This window comes from Leucoraja erinacea, chromosome 11 (assembly GCF_028641065.1).
Source record: "Leucoraja erinacea ecotype New England chromosome 11, Leri_hhj_1, whole genome shotgun sequence".
NCBI lineage: Eukaryota > Metazoa > Chordata > Chondrichthyes > Rajiformes > Rajidae > Leucoraja > Leucoraja erinaceus.
In genome coordinates this window covers 1657548-1684314 of record NC_073387.1, presented here as the reverse complement: position 1 = coordinate 1684314, position 26767 = coordinate 1657548, and the positions used below count along the sequence as shown (strand labels likewise).

The following is a 26767-nucleotide window of genomic DNA, read 5'->3' as shown; positions in this document are numbered from 1 at the left end:
TCTCCCTCTCCCTCTCTCCCTCTCCCTCTCCCTCTCCCTCTCTCTTCCCCTCTCCTCTCCCTCCTCTCTCCTTCTCTCCTCTCTCTCCCCCTCCTCTCTCCCCCCCCCCTCCCCCCCCCTCCCTTTTCCCTCTCCCTCCCCTCCCCTCTCTTCCTCCCCCCATCCCCCCCTCCCTCTCCTCCCCCCCCTCCCCCTCTCTCCCCCTCTCCTCCCCCCCCCCCCCCCCCCCCCCCCTTTCCCCCCCTCCCCCCCCCCCTCTCCCTCCCCCCCCCTCTCCCTCTCCCCCCTCCTCCCACTCTCCTCCCCCTCTCTCACATTCTCCCTCTCTCCCCCTCTCCCCCCCCCTCTCCTCTCTCCCCCCCCTCTCCTCTCCCTTCCCCCCTCCCTCCTCTCTCTTCCCCCCTCTCCTCTCTTCCCCCCTCTCCTCTCTTCCCCCCTCTCCTCTCTTCCCCCCTCTCCTCTAAACTGTCCCCCTCTCTTTGCTCCCCCCCCCTGATGGTAACTGCCTCTCCTGCATTTGAATATGAAACTGCATTTGAATTTGGTGGGATTGCACCCTGCTTGAAATGGAATTTCAAGGAATAGCCGTGAGTCAACTGCTCGTCCACCAGCCGTGAGTGAGCTGCCAGCACATCAGGCATGAGTGACTGAGCTGTCACCTCAATAATCCATTTGGCCCACAATGTCCATACAAGCCCTCTGGAAACCAGTCCCTTCTGCCCACAATACCCATATTAGTGCTCCAGAAAGCCCCCCCCCCTCCCACCCACTCCACTGGCCACCAATATTGGAATTGGTGGAGAGGTGGAAAATTGCGTTGGGGGACCAGCCCTCCCGTGTGAACAGGATTATAGATTGGGATAACCTGAAGGGATATTTTCCCTATACCAGATATGGACAAAATTAAAGGACAGATATTTGGGGTAAAGAGTAGGAGACTTGTAGGAGCTGAGGGGGGACCTTTTCCACTCACAGTTGTGATGACCTGGAATACACTGAACCTAGATTGCTGATAGCTTTTAAGAACTGTTTAAATGAGCACAAGAATCGCTTAGGCAATGAAAGCTATGGGCCAGATGCTAGAAGATGAGAATAATATGAACGTGTGGCCACTGGGCAACATGGACATGATGGGCTGAATTATCTGTTTCAGCCCACTATAGCTGGCCCTGAATAGCTGCAGTATCACAGCATAATTTGGATGCATCACAGTATGGTTTCGGAAAAGCTCCATTCAAGACCGCTATAAATTGTAGTGAGTTGTGGACGTAGCCCAGACCACACACAAACCAACCCACCTTCCATTGACCTCATCTACACTTAACGCTGCCTGGGCAAGGCCACTAGCATAATCAAGGACCAGTCTCACCCCAGGCACTCCCTCTTCTCCCCTCTCACCTCAGGCAAGTGGTACAATAGTGTGAAAACACACACCTCCAGATTCAGGGGCAGTTTCTTCCCAGCTGTTTTCAGGCAACTGAACCATCGTAGCACCAACTAGTCCTGACGTACCATCTACCTCATTGGAGATCTTCGCACTATCTTTAATCGGACTTCACTGGACTTTATTTTGCACTGAACATTTATCCCCTTCCCCTGTGTCGGATTTCACTGGGACTTGCTTTTTAAATCACGAGCAACGTGCTTCTTCAAATTTGGCCTCTTCAAATTTGGCCTCTTTTACAACTCCTCCTGCTTTCACACCAAATTCAAGAATGTCCTTTGGAAATGTGTTGACTCCCTCTCCTACTGAACAGTGCTACTTAAAGCATGCTTCTATGATCACACGTCCTAATATTTCTTTCACTGACTTTTTCAATTGATTACCTGTGAAATGCTTTGTAAATTTCACAATATTAAAGCTACCATCGAGCTGTGCATTATTGATGCTATTTCAATTTATTTTGCATTGCTGTCTTTAAATCTTCAGATGTTGTGCAAGTCATTGGTAAGGCCATACATGGTGTATTGAGTTCAGGTTTGGTCATCCTGTTAGAAAGGGGGTGCAGTAGGTTTACAAGAATGTTGCCAGGATTTGACAGTGTGAGCCGTAGGGAGAGCAGGATAGGGATTTATTCCTTGGAGTGCAGGAGAATGAGGGGGTAATCTATAGAGGTATATAAGATCATGAGATGAATAGATAGGGTAAATGAACACTGGGTAACTGGTCTTTTACCCAGAGTTGGGGAATCAAGAACCAGAGGACATAGATTTAAGATGAGGGGGGAAAGATTTAATAGAAACTTGATTTAATAGAAAACTAAAAAACATTTGCACAAGTACATTGATAGGAGAGGTTTAGAAGGATACTAGACCAAGTGCAGATCCATTGGGTCTGCTCCCCCAATGCAAGATTCCGCCACTCACTCGTTCCCCAAAGCAAGTCCTTCCCCCATCGCAATACTGCATCACTCACGCATAGCCCCCAACTGTGCAGGGACGGCTCATTTCTCCTCATCCCCAGCACACCCTACTCCTTCTCTTCACCCTCTTCAATCCCTAGAGAGGGAGGGGGGTATAGAGGGAGGGGTGGTAGAGACAAAGTGGTGGACGAGGTTGGAGAGGGAGGGTGGTAGAGAGGGAGGGGGCATAGATGGATTAGGGTAGAGGGAGAACTGGAGGTGAGGTAGTGGGAGGTGGATAGTGGGGGGAGGGGGAGGGTAGAGGTGGAGAGGGAGAGGGAGGGGGTAGAGAGGGTAGAACAAATGAGAGGGGCGTAGAGATGGAGAGGGGCTGGGAGGGAGGTGGTGGGGGGAGACAGAGAGGGGGGGGGGGGTAAAGGGAGACGGAGGGGTTAGAGTGGGGGGAGAAAGGGTAGAGAGGGAGAGGGTGAGGGAGGGAGAGGGGGGGTAAAAAGAGGGAGGGGCTAGAGAGGGAGGGGGTAGAGAGGGAGGGGGTAGAGAGGGGTAGATAGGGAGGGGGCATGTTCCCCCCCCCCCCCCTCCCCACTCCATCTAACACCCCACTCCCCACCCTGCCCTCATTTCTCCCATCCCCCTCCTCCTCCCCTCACTCACATTCCCTGCCCCAGGACCCTACCCAGGTCATATGTAAACAGGTGGGATGTGTAAATGGGGCATGTTGGTGGGCATGAAGGGACTGTTTTCATACTGTATGACTATGATTCCATCATGAATTCAAGCACCATTGTTCAAACGTAAGTACATAATTCAAGCCACTACTCTAATTGGAACAATGAGGGGATGCTGGAATTACTGCAGGAGTTGTCTTCCCAATGATATTTTAGACTAAATTAGGCGTTTGGTTGGATTTAAGAGATCTTATAGCAGAATTTGATGAAGAGCAGAAGATGTCTCCCAGGCTCTTAACTAGCACTTATCCCACATCTAGCATTATTAGAACAGAATATATTTTCCCCAACAGCTGTAAATGTCAGAAATCAATTGAACATTTCATAATTCAGAGTGATAATTATTATAGGGTAAAGGTGACCCAATGGAATTGAGGGCCAGATTGATCGGTTGTTAAGGTTCCACCAATTCATCTTTTGGTGTTTCAAGAACTTTAATCATTTTGAAATAAATTTTGACATGTAGATTAACCATATAACCATATAACAATATACCCCATGTAACAATTACAGCTGAACAGAAACAGGCCATCTCGGCCCTACAAGTCCGTGCCGATTCCCTTTTTTTTTCCCTTAGTCCCACCTGCCTGCACTCATACCATAACCCTCCATTCCCTTCTCATCCATATGCAACTATGTGTCATGGCAATCCATTTTATTTTTAAATGATACCAATGAACCTGCCTCCACCACTTCCACTGGAAGCTCATTCCACACCGCTACCACTCTCTGAGTAAAGAAGTTCCCCCTCATATTACCCCTAAACTTCTGTCCCTTAATTCTGAAGTCATGTCCTCTTGTTTGAATCTTCCCTATTCTCAAAGGGAAAAAGCTTGTCCACATCAACTCTGTCTATCCCTCTCATCATTTTAAAGACCTCTATCAGGTCCCCCCTTAACCTTCTGCGCTCCAGAGAATAAAGACCTAACTTATTCAACCTATCTCTGTAACTTAGTTGTTGAAATCCAGGCAACATTCTAGTAAATCTCCTCTGTACTCTCTCTATTTTGTTGACATCCTTCCTATAATTGGGCGACCAAAATTGTACACCATACTCCAGATTTGGTCTCACCAATGCCTTGTACAATTTTAACATTACATCCCAGCTTCTATACTCAAATTATATTCAGATTAAGAAATTAATTTAAATCTATTTATTTTATTCATCCTGCGGGAATGTGTACTGAAGCACCCTTCCCGATTTGCAGAGCAGAGTCTTCACCTGAACAGAGATATGTGCATCATCTCCAGGCAGGAAGTTTTCATTCCCTTTCTTCCTCCATTCCACCAGGGCCATGGGATTAGCTGACACTTCACAGCTGAAGATGACATAATTGCCTGCAACATTATGTGTGTTGCGTGGAGGCATGGCAATCCATGGAACTAGAAGATAGAACGCACATGGAAAAGTTCAGCACAAAATAGGCCCTTCGTCCCTAGAGCACATGGAGTATTGTGTGCAGTTTTAGTCTCCTAATTTGAGGAAGGACATCCTTGCTATTGAGGCAGTGCAGCGTAGGTTCAGGAGGTTAATCCCTGGGATGGCGGGACTGTCATATGAGGAAATTGGAAAGACTAGGCTTGTATTCACTGGGATTTAGAAGCATGAAGGGGGATCTTATAGAAACATATAAAATCATAAAAGGACTGGACAAGCTAGATGCAGGAAAAATGCTCCCAATGTTGGGCGAGTCAAGAACCAGGGGCCACAGTCTAAGAATAAAGGGGAGGTCATTTAAAACTGAGATGAGAAATAACCTTTTCACCCAGAGAGTCGCGAATTTGTGGAATTCTCTTCCACAGAAGGCAGTGGAGGCCAATTCACTGGATTAATTTAAAAGAGCGTTAGGTAGAGCTCTAGGGGCTAGCGGAGTCAAGGGATATGGGGAGAAGGCAGGCACGGGTTATTGATTGTGGATGATCAGCCATGATCACAATGAATGGCGGTGCTGGCTCGAAGGGCCAAATGGCCTCCTCCTGCGCCTATGTTCTATGTTTCTATGACCCAAACATTATGCCAAGTTAATCTCCTCTGCCTGCACATAATCAATATCCTCTCAATCCCTGCACATCCATGTGCATAGCTAAAAATGTCAACAATACTATTGTAACTGCTTCCTTCACCACTCCTGGCGGTACATATCTTGCACCCACCACTTTCTGTGTAAAAAAACCTGTCCTGCCCATTTTGTTTAAATTTTCCTCTCTAATCTTAAGGCCATACCCTCTAGTCATTGACATTTCGAAATAGAGAACTCGGTTCTGACAATCTAACCTATCTGTGCCTCGTAGAATTTTATATACTTCTATCTGATGTAGAATTAGTTACAAATACTTTAACACTTCATGAAATAGCTTCCATCACACTATGCTTCCCCATTCAGTTCACACCCAGGTTTCACACTTGGTAGACACAAAATGCTGGAGTAATTCGGCGGGACAGGCAGCATCTCTGGAGAGAAGGAATGGGTGACGTTCTGGGTCAAGCCCCTTCAGCTCAGCTTGTAGACCACTTGTCTTTACTACAGTATCATCACATATTGTAGCCTGAATATTTAAATGCTACACTATTGGAAGTGGTGGCTTTTGGATGAAGTCATTTAGTTAAGTGATTCCCTTATAAATCTTGAAGATAAACAGATGTTTCTCCTGGGGTATTTTTTAGCAACAACTTAGATATTTGCAGAAACATGCAACTGCAGATGCTGGACTACAAAAAGACAGAAGAAGGATCTCGACCCAAAATGTCACAAATCCATGTTCTCCAGGGATGCTGCCTCACCCGCTGAGTTACTCCAGCACTTTGTGTCCCTAACAAACAGATAATTCCTGGTCTTTGTGTGATTTTTGCAGCATACATGTTGGTTGCATATTTGCCCACATAAAAACTGTCAAAACACTTCATCAGAAGATGTCAGTAATGCAATGTTACCGAGATCATGGGGAATTTTGATATGCAGGTAGACTGTGAAAAACAAGTTGGTACTGGATCCCAAGGGAAGGAATGTGTAGAATGCCTACAAGATGGCTTCTTAGAGCAGCTTGTGGTCGAGCATTGTAGGAAAAAGGCAATTCTGGATTTGATTCGGGTGGTTAAGGTAAAGAAAGTCTGAGAAGGCAGTAACCATAATATAAAATTAAACTTGTAGTTTGAGAAGCAGAAGGTGAAATCAGATGTGCAGCTATTATTGTTTGGTAAGAGTAACTAGAGAGGCATGAAGGAGGAACTAACTAATGTTGATTGGAAAGGGACCCTAGCAGGAATTACATGGGGTAGCAATGGCAGGGGTTTCTGAGAGTGTTTCAGAAGATATCGAGTATTTTCATCCCTGGAGGAAGAAAGATTCTAAGGGGAGAATAAGGCAACAGTGGCTGACAAAGAAAGTCAAAGATAGCATAGAAGTAAAAGAGAAGGCATATATTGTTGCAAATTTTGACAGGAAACTAGAGGATTGGGAAGCTTAAAAGTCAACTAAAAAGACAGGGCAGAAAAGAAGAAATATGAAGATAAGCTAGCTGATAATATAAAGGAGGATACCAAAGGTACCTTCAGATATATAGAGAGTAAATGAAAGGCAAGAGTGGACATTGGACCACTGGAAAATGATGCTGGAGAAGTAGTAATGGGGAATAAAGAAATAGTTGGTGAATTGAATACATTTTGTGCGTTGATCTTCACAGCGGAAGACACCAGGAACGTACAGTAAATTCAAGACAGTGGGAGTTAGTCGAGTGCCTATTACTAAGGGGAAGGTACTTGGGAAGTTGAAAGGCCTGAAGGTAAATAAGTCACCTGGACCAGATGGACTATACTCAAGCGTTCTCAAAGAAGTAGGTTTAGAGATTGTAGAGGCATTTGTGGTGATCTTTCAACAATCACTAGAGTCAGGGGTAGTCCCAGATGACAGGAAAATTGCAAATGTAACTCCACTGTTTAAGAAGGGAGAGAGGCAAAAGAATGGAAATTATAGGCCGGTTAGCCTGGCTTTAGGCTGGATTTAGATTTTCGAGAGCATCATGAAAGGTGAGGTTTCGAAGTACTTGAAGCACAGGATAAAATAGGCCAAAGTCAGCCTGCTTTTGTTAAAGGGAGATCTTGCCTGACAAATCTATTGGAATTATTTCAGGAATCCTTGGATTTTCAAAAGGTGGTTGCTAAGGTAGCACATGTAAAGCTGCTAAACAAGATGAGATCCCATTGTATTAGAGGGAAGATACTAACATGGATGGAAGATTGGCAGAGTGGCAGAAAGCCAAGAGTGGGAATAAAGGGAGCTTTCTCTGGCTGGTTGCAGGAATCGGTGTTGAGTCCTCTACAATTCATGTTGTATATTAATGATTTGGATAATGGAATTGATCACTTTGTGGCCAAGTTTGCGGATGATATGAAGATAGATAGGGGAGAAAAATAGTGTTGAGGAAGCAGGGAATCTGCAGAATGACTTGGACAGGTTAGGAGAGTGGCAGGTGGAATACAGCTTAGCAAAGTATGCGTTTATGCACTTCGATAATGGGAATAAAGGAGTAGACCACTTTTTAAATGGGGGGATGTCTAAAACAATCAGAGATGCAAAGGGACTTGGGAGTGCTGGTGCAGGATTCAATAAAAGGTTAATTTGCAGGTTGAATCGGTACTAAGGAAGGACATTGCAATGTTAGCATTCATTTTGAGAGGACTAGAATATAGAAGCAGGGATTTAATGCTAAGGCTATAGAGAACCCTGGTCACACCATATTTGGAGAATTCTGAGCAGTTCTGGGCACCATATCTGAGGAGGGATGTGCTGGCATTGGAGAGGGTCCAGAGGAGGTTTATGAGAATGATCCTGGGAATGATTGGGTTAACATATGATGAGTGTTTTAAGGCTCTAGGCCTGTGCCAGCTGGAGTTCAGAATAATGTGGGGGGATCTCATTGAAATTTACCAAATAATGAAAGGCTTGGGTAGAGTGTGTGTGGAGAGGATGTTTCCATTATTGGGAGGGTCTAGGACCAGAGGGCACAGCCTCAGAATGAAAGGACGTACCTTTAGAAAGGAGATGAGGAGGAATTTCTTTAGCCAGAGGTTGGTGAATCTGTGGAATTCATTGCCACAGAAAGCTGTGGAGGCTGCAAGAGTGTCAAAGGTTACAGGGAGAAGGCAGGGGAATAGGTTTGTGAGGGAAAGATAGATCAGCCATAATTTCTTCTGCAGTTGTATAGGGCTCTGGTGAGACCACATCTGGAGTATTGTGTACAGTGCAGCGTAGGTTCACGAGATTAATCCCTGGGATGGCGGGACTGTCATATGAGGAAAGATTAAAGAGACTAGGCTTGTATTCACTGGAGTTTAGAAGGATGAGGGGGTACCTTATAGACACATAAAATTATAAAAGGACTGGACAAGCTAGATGCAGGAAAAATGTTCCCAATGTTGGACGTCCAAAACCAGGGACCACAGTCTTAGAATAAAGGGGAGGCCATTTAAGACTGAGGTGAGAAAAAACGTTTTCACCCAGAGAGTTGTGAATTTGTGGAATTCCCTGCCACAGAAGGCTGTAGAAGTCAACTCACTGGATGGATTTAAGAGAGAGTTAGATAGAGCTCTAGGGGCTAGTGGAATCAAGGGATATGGGGAGAAGGCAGGCACGGGTTATTGATAGGGGATGAGCAACCATGATCAAAATGAATGGCGGTGCTGGCTCGAAGGGCCGAATGGCCTCCTCCTGCACCTAGTTTCTACGTTTCAACATTTCTACATTTCTAATTGGGGCCAAATGGCCTAATTCCGCTGTATGATTTATGAACTTATGAACTCCTAAAGTTCTGTGAAGCAATTTGAAAAGCCCTGCTGTTGTGAGACCTGCTATATAATTGCAAGTTTGTTCTTTGCCATCAGAGATCCATGGTGTAATTGCTCATATTCCTCAAACTTTTCCCTGGAGCATGGTGTGAAAATATTTGTAGACTAACGAACAGCCTGGTAAGTTGTAATATGAGCACACCTTCCATGCATGACGCAGTGAGACTTGTATTGTGAAAGGTTTTACTAGCTCTTATAAATCATGGAGTAGTGGAATGTGAGCGACGAGGGGCACTCACAGTAAACATAGGCAAGGATCCTATTTATGTCAACTCAGAAATAGTTTTCAGGCCTCCACTTGCTGGAACTGTTGATACGCAATTTACAGCCATTCAACCTGCCAGATCTAGGCTGATTTCAATTCTCCACCCTAGCCCCGAACCATCTATCGTTATATCCAACCCAATCTGCATATCACGTTATTCCATTTCTCTTATATCAATTTACCTACCCAGCTTGCAGTTTTAGTGTTCACAATTATTCCGCATTGAAGCTAGTCACATAAAATCAAGTCTCTCTGTGTAAAGAAATGTCTTTTGAATCTTGAATGGGATTTATTAGTCACTTTCATATTAACGGTGGACACAATTTTGGATTGTTCTTCAAGTGAAAACTTATGTCTATTTTCTCAAAACACTTCATAAATTTAAAAACCTTTATCAAATCACTCCTCAATTTCTTTCTAGCGATATAAACATCAGCCGATCCAACCTTTCCCCATGGTCATGATCTATCATTTCTGGTATTATTTTCATAAATCTTTTTTTAATGTTGGTTCTTAGGCTCCCCCCCTCACTCATGGCTGACCATGGATGTCTCCAGGGTTAGAGTACGTCTGTGCGTGACTTTGTTTAACGTGGGGACACTGGTGCACAGACAGCCACCCCACGGTCCTTGACAGATCTGGGTCAGGATCCAGTGGCATGGAGTCCAAGACGACTGGAGACCCTTTGCTGCTGCAGCCTTCATCCGCCTTCCCAGCCGTTGTCACGCCCCACTAAGGTCAGCCATCATCCTCCGCTTGCTCCACAATTGAGGTCATGGTTGGATCGCTCTTTGTCACAGTCCTCCCCCTCGACCTTACCACAATGGGTGGCTCTACCAGGAGGATAGCTCCAAACGGCATTGCTCTCAGCTTTTCCACCACAACGAGGTGGCAATGTTGGTATTGGTTTATTATTATAGTTATGTGTACCATGATAAAGTGAAAGTATTTGTTTCAGTCAAATTCAGTCAAATGATGCTATACATGAGGACAATCAAGCCATACACTTGTAGTTGAAGCCAGTTCATTGGCTATATTTAAGAGGGAGTTAGATGTGGCCCTTGTGGTTAAAGGGATCAGGGGGTATGGAGAGAAGGCAGGTACAGGATACTGAGTTGGATGATCAGCCATGATCATATTGAATGGCGGTGCAGGCTCGAAGGGCCGAATGGCCGACTCCTGCACCTATTTTCTATGTTTTCTATGTTTCTAACAGGTAATGCATAGAGTGTAGAATATAATGTTGCAGCATTATCCTGTTACAATTACACACAGGGCGCGCAAATTAAAAAAAGTGCAAGGTCCACAATGAAATAGGTTGGCACATGAGGACTACACCCTAGTTTATGGGAGGATCACTCAGTAGTCTGTTAGCAGTTCATAAGAAGATGTTCCTGAATCTGGTGGTATATACTTTCAAGCTGTTGTATCTTCTGCCCAATGGGAGGGGGTAGGACCAGGGTAAAAAAGGTCTGTAATTACGTTGGCTGCTTTCACCAGGTAGTTTGAAGTGTAAATGCCTTTGATGGAGGGAACACATTTTCCTCTGTCTCCACAACATGAGAGAATGTGAGAATGATTCCAGGAATGAGTGGGTTAGCATATGATGAGCGTTTGACAGCACTGGGCCTCTACCCGCTGGAGTTTAGAAGGTTGAGGGGGGACCTCATTGAAACTCACAGAATAATGAAAGGCATAGATAGAGTGGATGTGGAAAGGATGTTTCCACTGGTGGGAAAGTCTAGGACCACAGGTCATAGCCTCAGAATTAAAGGGCACTCTTTTAGAAAGGAAGTGAGGAGGAACTTTTTTAGTCAGAGGGTAATTCACTGTGGAACCTATTGCCAAAGAGGGCTTTGGAGGCCAAATCAGTGGAAATTTTTAAGGCAGAGATAGACAAATTCTTGATTAGAACGGGTGTCCAGGTTATGGGGAGAAGGCAGGAAAATGGGATTAGGAGGCAGAGATCAGCCATGATTGAATGACAGAGTAGACTCGATGGGCAAATGACCTAATTCTACTCCTGTAACATGTGAATTTGTGAACCTAGATTCTCTATGTTTGACATAATTTCCCTGTTTTTCTTTTTTCCCAGGATGATTACAACATGAAAAGGGGGCAATTTGGCCTATTTTCTCTGTCCAGGTCTCAACCACAGCAGTTCATGTGTCAATCTTGTCTCTTTACCTTTTATTCTACTATTTAGTTGAGTTGAGTTTAGTTTAGTTTAGCATGGAAACAGGCCCTTTGGCCCACCAAGTCCACTCTGCCCATCGATCATCCGTTCTCACTATTTCTATGTTATCCCACTTTCTTATCCATTCCCTCCACATTGGGGGCAATTTTGCACAATTCAATTAGCTTACAAATCTGCAGGTCTTTGGGATGTGGGAGGAAACCGGTGCACAACGTGGTCACGGGGCAAACATGCAACGTCCACACAGACAATCCCCCAACTCAGGATCGAACCCAGGTCTCTGGCAGCTCTACCACCTGTGCCACTGCATAGCTGCTACCTCTTGTCCTCCACTTCTCCATCAATGGGAAGTGCCTCACATTCTTCATTTAGTCCATCATTTCCCCTCAGCTTTCTCTTCTCCCAGCTATTATATAACCATATATAACCATATAACAATTACAGCACGGAAACAGGCCATCTCGACCCTTCTAGTCCGTGCCGAACACATAATCTCCCCTAGTCCCATATACCTGCGCTCAGACCATAACCCTCCATTCCCTTCCCATCCATATAACTATCCAATTTATTTTTAAATGATAAAAACGAACCTGCCTCCACCACCTTCACTGGAAGCTCATTCCACACAGCTACCACTCTCTGAGTAAAGAAGTTCCCCTTCATGTTACCCCTAAACTTCAGTCCCTTAATTCTCATGTCATGTCCCCTTGTTTGAATCTTCCCTACTCTCAGTGGGAAAAGCTTTTCCACGTCAACTCTGTCTATCCCTCTCATCATTTTAAAAACCTCTATCAAGTCCCCCCTTAACCTTCTGCGCTCCAAAGAATAAAGCCCTAACTTGTTCAACCTTTCTCTGTAACTTAGTTGCTGAAACCCAGGCAACATTCTAGTAAATCTCCTCTGTACTCTCTCTATTTTGTTGACATCCTTCCTATAATTAGGCGACCAAAACTGTACACCATACTCCAGAATTGGCCTCACCAATGCCTTGTACAATTTTAACATTACATCCCAACTCCCCCTAACCTATTCCGGTCATTGTATTCCATCAATAATTTTGATAAATGTTTTCTGGGCCCTCTTTAATGCCTTGTCATTTTCCTATAATACAGTGACCAGAATTGAGCATAACATTTTAGTTGAGGCTTATTAAATTCAACTTGACTTCCCTGATTTTACCCTCTATCCCTCCATTAATAAAGTCCAGAATCTGTATGGGAACACAAGAGACTGCAAATGCTGGAATTTTAAGCGAAACATTATGTGCTGGAGGAACTCGGCAGCATTTGGGGAGGGATTGGATAGGTAATGTTTTGGGCCGGGACCTTTCACTGTACCTTGGAACATGTAACAATAAACTACACAGAAACTGAACTTTCTTCAGACCTCCTTAGGTACTGCCTGACCTGCTGAGTTCCTCCAGCAATTTGTGCTTTGCCAGAAATGTGAATGGATTTATTAAACTTCTAAACTTATCTTGTTGCTTTCAGTGACCTATGCACCATACCCTCTGGTTCTTCTGATCCTCCATCCCTTTTGGAACAGCATCCATTCACTTTCCTGTGCATTAAGTTTCAGCTTGCAGCCCCCAACTAGATCTTTAATATATTTAAAAAATGTAAGGGGCCACCATTAATGCCCGCAGAGCTACAGTCTGCTATTCACCATCTCCCTTCCTGAAAAACAACTAATAACGTTCAACATCCGTTATTTAAAGTAATTAATTATTTCTCTGTGGCATCAGAGGTCCTTTATTACCATTTGCTTCAAGTTTACTGTCAGTGTTTAAGAAGGAACTGCTGATGCTGGAAAATCGAAGGTACACTAAAATGCTGGAGAAACTCAGCGAGTGCAGCAGCATCTATGGAGCGAAGGAGATAGGCAACATTTCGGGCCGAAACCCTTCTTCAGACTGTTTACTGTCAGTTCTGTCACACTTATCAAAAGTCTTCTGGAGGTCCTATATCATGTCAATTTTTCTACCTACAACTCTAACCATTGGCTAAAATATACTATAAATTGGTAAACATAATTTCCCCTCAGCAAATCTATGCTGATGGTGTAATTATTCTATTTTCTTCAAGTCACCTATTATTTAGCACATAGCACACAGCACATAGAAACATAAAAAATAGGTGCAGGAGTAGGCTATACGGCCCTTCGAGCCTGCACCGCCATTCAATATGATCATGGCTGATCATCCAACTCGGTATCCTGTACCTGCCTTCTCTCCATACCCCCTGATCCCTTTAGCCACAAGGGCCACTCCCTCTTAAATATAGCCAATGAACTGGCCTCAACTACCTTCTGCGGCAGAGAATTCCACAGATTCACCACTCTGTGTGAAAAATGTTTTCCTCATCTCGGTCCTAAAAGATTTCCCCTTATCCTTAAACTGTGACCCCTTGTTCTGGACATCCCCAACATCGGGAACAATCTTCCTGCATCTAGCCTGTCCAACCCCTTAAGAATGTTGTAAGTTTCTACAGCACAGGAACAGGCTCTTCAGTTCACAATGTCTGTGCCATACATGATGCCAAACTAAACTAATCTCATCTGCCTGCACATGATCCATATCAATCCATTTCCTGCACATCCACATGCCCATCTAAAAGCTTCTTAAATGGCTTTATCGTATCTGCCTCCACCACCATCCCTGGTAGTGTCTTCCAGGAACCCACTACCTCCTTTAAACATTGCACTTCTCACTTTAAAACTATGCCCGCCAGTCTTTGACATTTCCACCCTGGGAAAAAGATTCTGATTATTTATGCCACTCGTCATTTTATGCACTTTTATCAGTTCTCCCTCAGTCTCCATGCTCTAGTGAAAACAATTCCAAGTTTGGCCAACCTCTGCTATACCTAATGCCCTCTAACAAGCCGCACCATTATTCCTGCTATGGGGTGACCAGAACTGTGAGCAACACTAAACTAAAGTCCTATAAAGCTGCATCACGACTTCCAGACACTTATACTCAATGCATCTTATACTCATGAACGCAGACATACCACTAGCATTATTTACCATTCTCTCTGCTTGTGTTGCTACCTATAAGGAGCTATGGACTTAGATCCCAAAATTCCTTTGTGCATTAATGCTGTTAAGGGTCTTGCCATTCATTATATATTTCCCCCTTACATTCGACCTCCCAAAGTGCAAAACTGCATCTGCCATTTCTCGGCCCGTTTCAGTAGTTAGGAAAACACAGTGGTGCAGTTGGTAGAGCTGCTGCCTCAGTGCTAGAGACCCCGATTCGATCCTGACCTTGGATACTGTCTGTGTGGAGTTTACACATTCTAGCTGTGACCACATGAGTTTCCGCTGGTGATCTGATTTCCTTCCACATCCCAATTAAATGGTTATTAAAGCAATTGCTCCACCTCTTTTACCTCCCTCTCTATTAGATCAGAAACATTGAAACCCTGCATTGTTGAGCTGCCAATACTATTCCTCTTGTAACCAAGAATATCCACAACAGCATAGACAATAGACATTAGACAATAGGTGCAGGAGTAAGCCAACCTAGTCCCAAGCATGGATCCAAGCTCTAAGCTCTGCCTTACCGACAATATTCCTTGTGATGATATGATCGTACTTCAGCCCATCAGTTTCATCCCATTCTTGAGCCTCTTTGTGCCTGTCCGTCCTTTGGGACATAACCTCTACATTCGATTTTCTGACTTTCCTCTTTGCTTCCCCACCCCTGCTACCCTAGTTTAAACCCTCCCGAGTACCACTAGCGAATGTCCCTGCAAGGATATTAGACCCCATGGTGCAACTCGTCTCTCTTGGAGAGGTCACCTCTGCCACAGAGTAGATCCTCACAGTCCAATAATCTGAATCCCTGTCCCATGCACCAACTCAGCCATGCATTAATCCATCCCACCTCCCCATTCATACCCTCATAAGCACGAGGAACCAGTAGTAATCCAAAGATTATTACCCACAAGGACCTGTTTTTTAACTTTTTGCCTGACTCTCTATATTCACTGTCATTCCTCATTTTGATTCCTTTTCACCATAAATGTTATATCTTAGTTTCACTTCCCACAGTATCTCATTATTTTCAGATTTCTTGTTTTTTTTCGCAGAACATATTTCTCAAAGTCTGTAATGCAGAAGAAGGAGAGTTAAAAGGATAAATATATGTACACCTAACATGTTGTGCCTCATAACTTCATGTTCTCTGTTACACATTATCTGGCGATGATAGATGCAACACATGATGAGAAATGTGATAAAGCAACAACCTAGAACCAATCTGATGTACATGAACACAATGTAGAAGCAGCCAAGCTATTGAGTTCTCTAAGGTTGCAAGACATCTAAGGCATTAACTGATGATAATGAGACATACTGGAGCTGCATTGGACCTCCCTGTTTTTCTATGAAGAGAATAAAAAACTAAGACTTGTTTGAAAGACACTGGGTAGATTTTTTCAGCGGTCCCCATGTGGGAATATATTTTTGGTGAATATGGGTATTATCTGTACAGAGTTTGTACGTTTCGCCCCGTGACCTGCATGGGTTTTCTCAGGGAGCTCCGGTTTCCTCCCACGCTCCAAAGACGTACAGGTTCGTTGGTTGACTGGTTTGGTAAATTTGCAAAATTATCCCTAGTGTGTGTGGAATAGTGCTAATGTACGGGGATCGCTGGTCAGTGCGGACTCGGTGGGCCAAAGGACCTGTTTCAGCGCACCATCTCTAAACTAAACGCAACTAAACTAACAGTTTTAATAATTGGAGTGCATGATGCAAATTAGTTTTCACATATTGAACTAGGACACACCAACCATGGTAGAGGAAAATTGTTCCAAATTTAAAGCCCAGACATTGTGATCAATTGCAGCACCATGCAAGATTATAGATGGTATGGTTAGATGTTGTAATACTGTAGATATAGAGCTGCCAATTAAAGCATCTTCTACAAGCTTCCATTGCAAAGCCTTCCACTGAAATTAATTATATGGCCATGTATCAAAATAAAATAGTGTGCATAGCATATAACACATTGCCTGGCCATCTGCTGTAACAAATTGTGCAAAGCAAGCCCATCTGCATTATTCAATTTATTATACATTACATCATACATCATAATAAATTGTTCATCCATTCATCCATTCGTGGATCATCAGCCTGAAACTATATCTGCTCTCGTTCCAAAGGTACTGCCTGGCCTAGTGGGTGTTTCCAGCATTATCTGTTTTTACTTAATTGCAAGTGATTTTATACTTGTCCATTACATTAGATCACATGGTCACACATTATAATAAATTGAATCCTCAGTTCTCTGAATTATTGAAAGTAATATATGATTTTAAAGTCATCCTTTGTATTGTACTTCCGGTGGCGCTGGTGCCAGCAGCCTCCACCTACAGCCCGGTATCTTTTTGTTTTTTTTTGTTTATTTAGTTATGTTAAAGTGTATTTTTTTGTGTTTTTTTGGTGTCTTTATGTGGGGGAAGAGGGCACGGTGCGGGGGATACCGTCCTTCAGCCACTTCCTGATGAGGACGCGACTATTATTCGAGTCGCGTCCTCGCCCCCCCCTCCCCCCACAGCGGCCTACCTACCTGGATTGCCGCGGCCTTTCCTGCCGGGATCGACCGGAGCTCCAGCAGCGGCGGGACAGCGCTGGAACATCGCGGGGCTGGCGATGCCTTACCGGGGGTCGCCGTTTGGAGCCCGGAGTGCTGGACCTGCTGCCGACATCATGGAGCTGCGGTTTGCAGAGCTCCCAACGCGGGCGGCGCTGATGGACAGCGCGGGGTCTTGCGACTCTGCCCGGCTCGGCCTGCGGACTCAGGAGCTGCAGACTACGGCAGCGGGAGGCGGCTGATCAGGAGGTCCGGGCCGCTGAGGAGGAGGATGCTCACCGTCGGGGTTCGGCGTCGGCGTTCCACCAGCCCGGCGTGAGGGCCTGAACATCGGGCCACCCGGGGCGGCGACTGCGGGTGCTCGGAAGGCCCCGACCACGGATGAACACGGAGGGGAGGCTGGCTGGACTATGGTGCCTTCCTCACCTGGGTGCCATTTATGTTATGTTGTGGACTTTATGTGTTTGTGCTTTTTAAAATTTTTTAATTCAATTTCAATTTTATTTTTAATATGTTTTATTATTTATTTATTATTTATTATTTATTTTTATTATTTTTCTTGTGATTTTTTTTTAACGATACTGCCTGTAAGGAAAATTCATTTCGTTGTCTCAAATTGAGACAATGACAATAAATTGAATACAATACAATACAATACAATACAATTGTAGCAGCTTGCGGGAGCATCATTGTTTACGATGAAGCAGAGGAACTCTGGTTATCTATAATCTGATACAATGGATCTCAAACCTAAATGTCTACATTGGTTTGTAAGGCCATCAGTTGCAGCAGAGTACATGATCATCTATAGTATTAGGGCACAGGCTTATAATAATTAGCAGAATGTTTGATCAGTTGTTTCAAAAGATTAAAGAGACCTGTTCCAATCGATCATAGCGCCTATCGTTATTAGCGATTGCAGGAAAATCCATTGTTTTAAACTTCATTATAATAGATCACATGGATCACATACTGTAGCTATAGGGTTATCCATTGAGACAATACATTCGATCTTAGGGTCATTATCTGTAACAGATTCAATGATCTCCATTGTAAGACATCATCAGATCACTCAAGGGTTTTGATTAGAGGGTCATTCATTGCATTAGAATGCCACAAATTCTGTCCTCCGCCATCAGCTTCTTGCTGCATCTTGGAAACCAAGTAGAAGTGAACTAACTATATTATACCAGCGAAACTATATTATCCCCAATATGATACTGAGTTGAAGCTCAGACCACATATCCATCACCAATACCAGCTGCTTTAATTCCCAACCACTCAGTTTAATTAATGCCGTAACACTCGTCCATGTTTTATTGCTTCTAGACCTGATTTGTTCCTGGATGTAATTATTTGTTCTATTCTCCATCATGTTGAATTATTCAATACTTTGCCGCCATGTCCTAACTTGCAGCAAATTACTACTCACCCATCGCCTCTGAGCTTCTTTAGGTACTATATTACTCCCCTTTCTATCTCTGTCAACTCCTACAAAGTCAGCATCATCCTGCCTCTTCATCCTTCATCTCACACCAAAGAAACATAGAAACATAGAAAATAGGTGCAGGAGTAGGCCATTCATTCCGTTGAGCCTGCACCGTCATTCAGTATGATCAAGGCTGATCATTCAACTCAGTATCATGTACCTGCCTTCTCTCCATACCCCCTGATCCCTTTAGCCACAAGGGCCACATCTAACTCCATCTTAAATATAGCCAATGAGGCCTCAACTACATTCTGTGGCAGAGAATTCCAGATATTCACGACTCTCTGTGTGAAAAATGTTTTTCTCATCTCGGTCCTAAAAGATTTCCCCCTTATCCTTAAACTGTGACCCCTTGTTCTGGACTTTCCCAACATCGGGAACAATCATCCTGCATCCAGCCTGTCCAACCTCTTAAGAATTTTGTATGTTTCTATAAGATCCCCCCTCAATCTTCTAAATTCTAGCGAGTACAAGCCAAGTCTATCCAGTCTTTCTTCATATGAAAGTCCTGACATCCCAGGAATCGGTCTGGTGAACCTTCTCTGTACTCCCTCTATGGCAAGAATGTCCTTCCTCAGATTAGGAGACCAAAACTGTACGCAATACTCAAGGTGTGTATTCCTCCTTAAGATTTGAGAGCCCTGTTGACAGTAGCAAGTCAATGAAATTCAAGAATGAGTTGTGGATTAGGCCACATTTGAAGTATTGTGTGTACTTCTGATTGCCCCAATACAGGAAAGATTTGGCGGCTTTGGAAAGGGTTCAGAGGAAGTTTACACGAGTGAGAGACACAAAATGCTGGAGTAATGCTGGAGGGACAGGCAGCATCTCTAGAGAGAAGGAATGGGTGATGGGCATTTTGGGTTGAAACCTTTCTTCAGACTGAGAGTATGGGGAGAGGGAGTCTTGAGATATGGAAGGGTAAGGTGTGAAAACAACAGATCCAAGTAGATGTTGATAAGAAAATGTAGGATGTGTGTACGCAGCCCAAGCAAAATATGAGGTGCTGTTCCTCCAATTTGCGCTGGACCTCACTCTGACAGTGGAGGAGGCCCAGGACAGAAAGGCCAATAGAAAATAGGCAATAGGTGCAGGAGTAGGCCTTTCGGCCCTCCGAGCCAGCACCGCCATTAACTGTGATCATCGCTGATCAACCACAATCAGTACTCCGTTCCTGCCTTCTTCCCCATATCCCTTGACTCCGCGATCCTAACGAGCTCTATCTAACTCTCCCTTGAAAGCATCCAGATAATCGGCCTCCACCGACTACTGAGGCAGAGAATTCCGCAGATTCACAACTCAGTGAAAAAGTTTTTCCTCATCTCCGTTCTATATGGCCCCTGGTTCAGCCAACATCGGGAACATGTTTCCTGCCTCTAGCGTGTCCACCACATTAATAATCTTATATGTTTCAATAAGATCTCCTTTCGTCCTTCTAAATTCCAGTGTATACAAGCCCAGTCGCTCCATTCTTTCTAAATATGACAGTCCCACCACCCCGGGAATTAACCTCGTGAACCTGCGCTGAACGCCCTCAATAGCAAGAATGTCTTTCCGCAAATTTGGAGACGAAAGCTGCACACAATACTCCAGGTGTGGCCTCACCAGGATTGTGTACAACTACAAAAGGACATCTTTGCTCCTACACTCAACTCCTCCTATTATGAAGGCCAACATGCCATTAGCTTTCTTCACTGCCTGCTGTACCTGCATGCTTAATTTCAATGACTGATGTACAAGGACACCCACATATCGTTGTACTTCCCTTTTTCCCAACTTGACACCATTTAGATAATAAGTAGACAAGAATGCTGGGGGAACTCAGTGGGTGGGGCAACATCTATGGAGAGAAGGAAATTCACATTTCTCCATTGGTGCTGCCTCACCCACTGAGTTCCTCCAGCATTATTGTCTACCTTCGATTTTTCCAGCATCTGCAGTTCTTTCTTAAACATTTCATCTAATCCACTGCAAAATCTTCTCATGGTATGTCTACTTTGAACAAGTTCTCCTCCTCTCTCTGAAGGATTCCTTCTCGCCATAGATGCTGACTCACCCGCTGAGTTCCTCCAGCATTTTTGTTTACCTTCGGTTTTTCCACCATCTGCAGTTCTTTCTTAACTATTCAGATAATAATCTGCCTGCCTGTTCTTGCCAGCAAAGTGGATAACCTCACATTTATCCACATGAAACTGCATCTGCCATGCATCTGCGCACTCACCCAACCTGTCCAAGACACCCTGCATCCTCATAGAATCCTCCTCACAGTTCAGTCACACTGCCACCCGCTCCATAGATTTATGTCCAGCAATTTTGTGTACCTGCAAATTTACTAATGTTACTTTTAATCCCTTATTCTAAATCATTGTAAAGAGCTGTGATCCCAGCACCAAGCCTTGCGGTACCCCACTAGTCACTGCCTGCCATTCTGAAAGGGACCCGTTTTTCCCTGCTATCTGTTTCCCGTCTGCCAACCAATTTTCTATCCATGTCAGTACTCTTCCCCCAATACCATGTGATACCCCTTGACTATGACTCTACAGACAGACACCATGCCATCATCTCTTAGCCTGTATCTGATCACATCGTCCTGCGATCTCCCTTCCACAGCTCTAACCTTGTCGTTCCACAGTTCCCACACTGCCCGCTTCTATCTCCTCCCCAAAATCCTCCCCAGGCCCGGCTCCTCTGTCTGATCCAATCTCGAAAGCATCGAGACAACGGCGCCGTGATAAAGGCCTCTGGCCACGTTCCCAGTCCACAGCCTCGGCCCATCGGGAAGCCTTCTAGGCATGACGTCTATCCTGACTATCCATAATGGGCCAGTTACTTGCTGCTGGGGCTGGGGACTCCTGAAATTATTGGGCACGAGCAGATAAAACAGCACATGAATCATTACACGCCGCACACCAGATTTCAGATGGCGACTGGACGTGATAAATTAACCTGAACCCTCGCTGTATCCTGAGTTGTGTAGGAATTTGTTCTCACTGGAAAATGTGCAGTAAATTCCTCTCTTTAGTGTCTAACGGTAATGCCTGATAAAATATGCCCTATTTGGGAAATAGGATTTTTTATACATTGCCTGCTTCAATGTCATGGAAAATAGGCACAAAATGCAAATCACCACCATTGCATCATGTGCATTGACAAGCAATGGTAGTGGAGCTAGTTTTACGGCTTGGTACAGAGGGAATATCGCTTCCAAATGCATTTAAAATGCAAATTTATGGAAGACACGTAAGTATAAACAAAGACCTGCCAAGTGTGAGTCATTAGGAGTGACAGTCACTCAGTCTGGTTAGCACATGTGGCCCACTTTACCACATAGCAGGCTGAGATATGGCACAGCTCCAATGGGTTAAATGCATTTGCAATTTGTCTTCCTGTCACTGATCATAAATGTCACTCCTAATATTTTGGCAGTAACTTTTCAGGATGTTGAAGCACAGATCAGTGTGTATGTTACCCCTTGGTGTAAGGACTATGAATTACTATGATTTACTCAGGTCTGTTTCTGCCGGAATCTCCATAGCTCTTTAATAAATGCCATCTATTATGGTCGGAGATGGATAACAAAGGATCTTTGATCTACATGCTATGGCAGACAATGTATCCTATAAGTCTTGTGAAGTCATCAGGGTTGCAAGAAGCAGCAACTGCTGTAAATCACACATAAGGCAAGGTACACAAGACTACAGATGCTGCTCTCTCGAACAATAAAACAAGCTGAGTAACTCTGATGGCTGATGCAGGGACTCACTCAAAATGTAATTTTCTGCTTTGCCTCAAACCAACGAGTTCCTCCCGCATTTGTTTTTTGCTCCACATATTTAATTTGCTTGCCCAAATACTACATTTAATTCCCTCGTCCACATAATTAAAATATATTACTAATAGCTGGCGTCCCAGCACACAACCCATGCTGTTGTACCGTGCTGTTGTTTACTTGCTACTGAAAAATACTCTGTGTCCTGTTGGCCAACTAGTTTGCTATCCAAATGGCCCACAATATCAGGTTAAACTAATCAACTTGGCCAGAATGTGATCCATGTCTCTCCATTCCCTGCATCTCCCTGTGCCTATCTAAAAGCCTCTTAAGAGAGGGTGGCGGATTTCCGCTTCCTGGGAATCCACATTGAGGAGGACCTGACGTGGAGCGTGAACACCACTGCGCTGCTGAAAAAGGTCCAGCAGAGACTGCACTTCCTGCGGGTGCTCAGGAAGAACAACATCACACAGAGGCTGCTGCTGTCCTTTTATCGGTGCTCCATTGAGAGCATACTAACATACTGTGTATGCGTGTGGTACACCAGCTGCACAGTGGCTCAGAGGAAAGCGCTCCAGAGGGCCATTGACAACGCCCAGAGGATTGTCGGCTGCCCTCTCCTTACCTTGGAGGACCTACACAGTTCCCGCTGCACCAAAAAAACCCAGAATATAATAAAGGACATCTCCCACCCCGGACACTCCCTGTTTGAACTGTTGCCGTCAGGCAGACGGTACAGATCCACAAGGACAAGGACAAATAGACTACAAAACAGTTTTTACCCCACTGCTATAAAAGCACTAAATGTGGCCGCCAAGGAACGCAGGGGCGATACAGACTAAGGGACTGTGGTAACGGTGAAATCGACAGAAGGATGGAGGGTTGGGTGTGTATGCGTGCTTTGTCTGTGTTTTTTATTTATTGCTTATCTTTATTATTTTACCGTGGATGTTTCGTTAGCTTTAGAAATGTTTGAATGCTGCACTGACTGGCTGACATTTTAAATTTCGTTGTACATGGCCCATGTTACAATGACAATAAAGAAACTATTCTATTCAGCGATTCTGCTTTCAACACCCACCAGGCTCTGTGTAAAGAAATGCACCTCACATTTCCTTTCATTTTCCACACCTGATCTTAAAGCTATAGCATATTATCTAGTCATTGTCATTTCCACATTCGGTACAAGGTTCTGACTGTCTACATCAGTGGTTCCCAACGTGGGGCGTACGCCCCACAGGGGGGCAATTTGATTTTTAAGGGGGGCAATTGAGCGCGACTGAGGAGGTCTGGGTCCAAATTTTCGATTTTTATTTTTTTGGATTTTCCATCAGGTAAACATATGTAGTTTATGTTTCAGATGTTATTTTGAGTAAATAATTTTTTTGGGGTAAAAAAGGTCTTTATTGTGTAGTTATTACATAATCACCGCGCCATCGCTCTTCATGCACGTCGCACGAAGCGCGCGAGGTCATGGGAGAACCTTATTTATTGAATTGGATTTAGAAATGCGATTCAAAGAGCTTTTGCTAAGTTACCCTTATAATATCTATTTCCTCCGTTTTCTCTCAAGGGAAAGCAATCCATTTTCTGAGAATTATTTCTTTGTCTGCTCGTGCTAAAATGAGTAGTGCAAGCAAGAAGAAAGTTCGTCAGTATTCAGAGGAATATTTAAAACTTGGTTTCATACCCGCTGTCCATGATGAACGGTCACCTTTCTGCCTCTTATGCCAACAATGCTTGACCACCGAATGTTTTTTTCTTTTTTTTAAACAATGTTTTAGTAATTTCTTGCTCAGAACTTTAACTGTCTTTTGTTTATTTCATTTTTCTTTTTCATGGATGCCATGTTCTTTTGAAGCTTGTTTAAACCAAGGTATTGGCGTTTTAAGCTTCTTTAGCTGAAACGGAGTTCACTTTTTAAATTATAAGAATTATATATCACCACATGGGGGGGGGGGGCATCAGGATTTTAGAGATGATTAGGTGGGGTATGGCCAAAAAAAGGTTGGGAACCACTGCTCTACATTATCTACATCTTTTATAATTGTATGAACTTCTGTCAGGTCTTCCATCAGCCTCCAGTCCTCCAGAGAAAATAATTCTGGCAACATCCTGGTAAATCTGTTTAATTTAGTTCATTTCAGAAAAACAGCATGGAAACTGGTTCTTTGTTCTACTGCGTCTGCGCTCACAAGCGATTACCTGTGCATTAATTCTGTCCCACACACTAGGGCCACTTAACCTACAAACCTGCACGTCTTTGGAATGTGGGAGGAAACCAGAGTACCTGGAAGAAACCTACACGGTCACAGGAAGTATGTGCAACCTCCTTACAGACAGCAACCGTAGTCAGTATCGAACACGGGTCTCTGGCGCTGAAAGACAAAAGAAACACAGTGTCTTTCTTCTTGGGACACATTCCCGTCCCGGGCTCTCCAAAGATCAAATGTCCAGTGAACTGATAACTCAACAAAGTCCCGTTAAATTTGACAACATAAAATTAATTCCCCGTCAGAGAATTGAACCCCAGTCTCCCACGTGACCAGCGGGGATACAAACCACTAGAGGGATTTGCTCTATATGCTCTCCAATATCTCCACATCCTCCCTATGCAGGGGCGATGAGAACTGCACAAAATTCTTCAAAGTGGAGAAGAAATTGTAGAGAAACTTACAATTGCCTGTTTTCTCTCTGTCTCCTTTTTTCAACACTGAAGTTCCATTAACTGTCTTCCAATCGTGGTACTGTTTCAGTGCCTAAAGCATGTTGGAAAATGATCACCAATGCATCCAGTATTCCTGGGGTCACTTCTTTAAATAATCTAGGATGCAGGTGATATAACCCTGGAGACTTATTGGTCTTTATTCCATTCAGTTTCCCTAACATCATCTCTACACCAAAGCGCTCCCATCTGAGATCTTTGGTTTTCTCCCACATTCCCAAGATGTACAGGTTTGTAGAGTTGGCTGAGTATAAATGTAAAATTGTCCCTGGTATGTGTAGGATTGCTGGTCGGCACGGACTTGGTGGGCAGAAGGGTCTGTTTCCATGCTCCAAACTGAACTAAACTAAACCAATTCACTGGATGTTTCCAAGAGAGAGTTAGATTTCTATTATTAAATAGGTGCAGGAGAAGGCCATTTGGTACTTCGAGCCAGCACAGTCATTCATTGTGATCATGGCATGATCAAACCCGTGTCTGCCTTCTCTCCATACATCTTGATTCCGCTGGCCCTTGAGCTCTATCTAACTCTCTTTTAAATCCATCCAGTGAATTGACCTCCACTGCCTTCTGTCGCAGAGAATTCCACAAATTCACAACTCTGGGTGAAAAAGTTTTTTCTCATCAGTTTTAAATGCCCCCCCCCTCCCCTTTTATTGTTAGACTGTGGCTACTGGTGCTGGACTCCCCCAAGCATTGGGAATATTTTTCCTGCATCTAGCTTGTCCAGTCCTTTTATAATTTTATACATTTCTATAAGATACCCTCTCATCCTTCTAAACTCCAGTGAATACGTCCAATCTTTCCAATCTTTCCTCATATGACAGTCCCACCAGCCTGGGGATTAACCTCATGAATTACGCTGCACTGCCTCAATCACAAGGAAGTTCTGCAAATTAGGAGACCAAAACTGCACACAATACTCCAGATGTGGTCTCACCCGGGCCCTGTACAACTGCAGAGCGACCTCTTTAATCCTATACTCAAATCCTCTCGTTATGAAGGCCAACATTCTATACTGCCATCGTAGAGTCGGTCCTCACCTGTTCCATCATGGTCTGGTATGGCTCAGCCACCAAGCACGACATCTGGAGGCTGCATTGAATCATTCAATCAGCTGAGAACGTTATTGGCTGCAGCCTTCCCCCCCATTGATGAACTGTACACTGCAAGGGCCAGGAAGCGAGTGGGCAAGATCATCTCTGACCCCTCTCACCCTGGCTACAAACTCTTTGATGCACTTCCCTCTGGAAGGCAACTCCGGATTGTCAAAGTCACCACACCCAGACATAAAAACTGTTTTTTTCCATGAGCAGTATCTACTCAATAACCAAAAGTCTGTAGCCTCCTTTTGCTCTGGTATTTTATTTAATTCACATGTTTAAACTATAACATTTTATTCTTAATGGTTTAACGTTTTATGTTTTATTCTTAATGGTTTACTGTATGTCGTGTTGTCGCTTGCGAGCGAATTCCTTGTATGTGTACATACTTGGCCAATAAACGTATTCATTCATTAACCATTAGCTTTCTTCACTGCCTGCTGTACCTGTCTGTTTACTTTCAGTGACAGGTGTACAAGGACACCCAGGTCTTGTTGCACTTCTCTTTTCCCTAACCTAATACCATTGAGATAATAATCTGCCTCCTTGTTCTTCCAACCAAAGTGGATACCTCACATTTATCTACATTATACTGCATCTGCCATGCATCTGCCCACTCACTCAACCTGTCCAAGTCACCCTGCAACCTCCTAGCATCCTCTTCACAGTTCACACTGCCACCCAACT

At 44.1% G+C, this 26767-nt stretch overlaps 1 protein-coding gene across 1 annotated transcript in view; it reads right to left on the bottom strand.

Moving 5' to 3' along the window:
• LOC129701411 (kazal-type serine protease inhibitor domain-containing protein 1-like) overlaps positions 1-26767 on the bottom strand; it is a 59619-nt gene that overhangs the window by 13618 nt on the left and 19234 nt on the right. The window contains exon 2 of the mRNA XM_055642565.1: positions 4314-4474. Within this exon, the coding sequence (XP_055498540.1) occupies positions 4314-4474 (161 nt within the window). The remainder of the gene's footprint in view (positions 1-4313; positions 4475-26767) is intronic.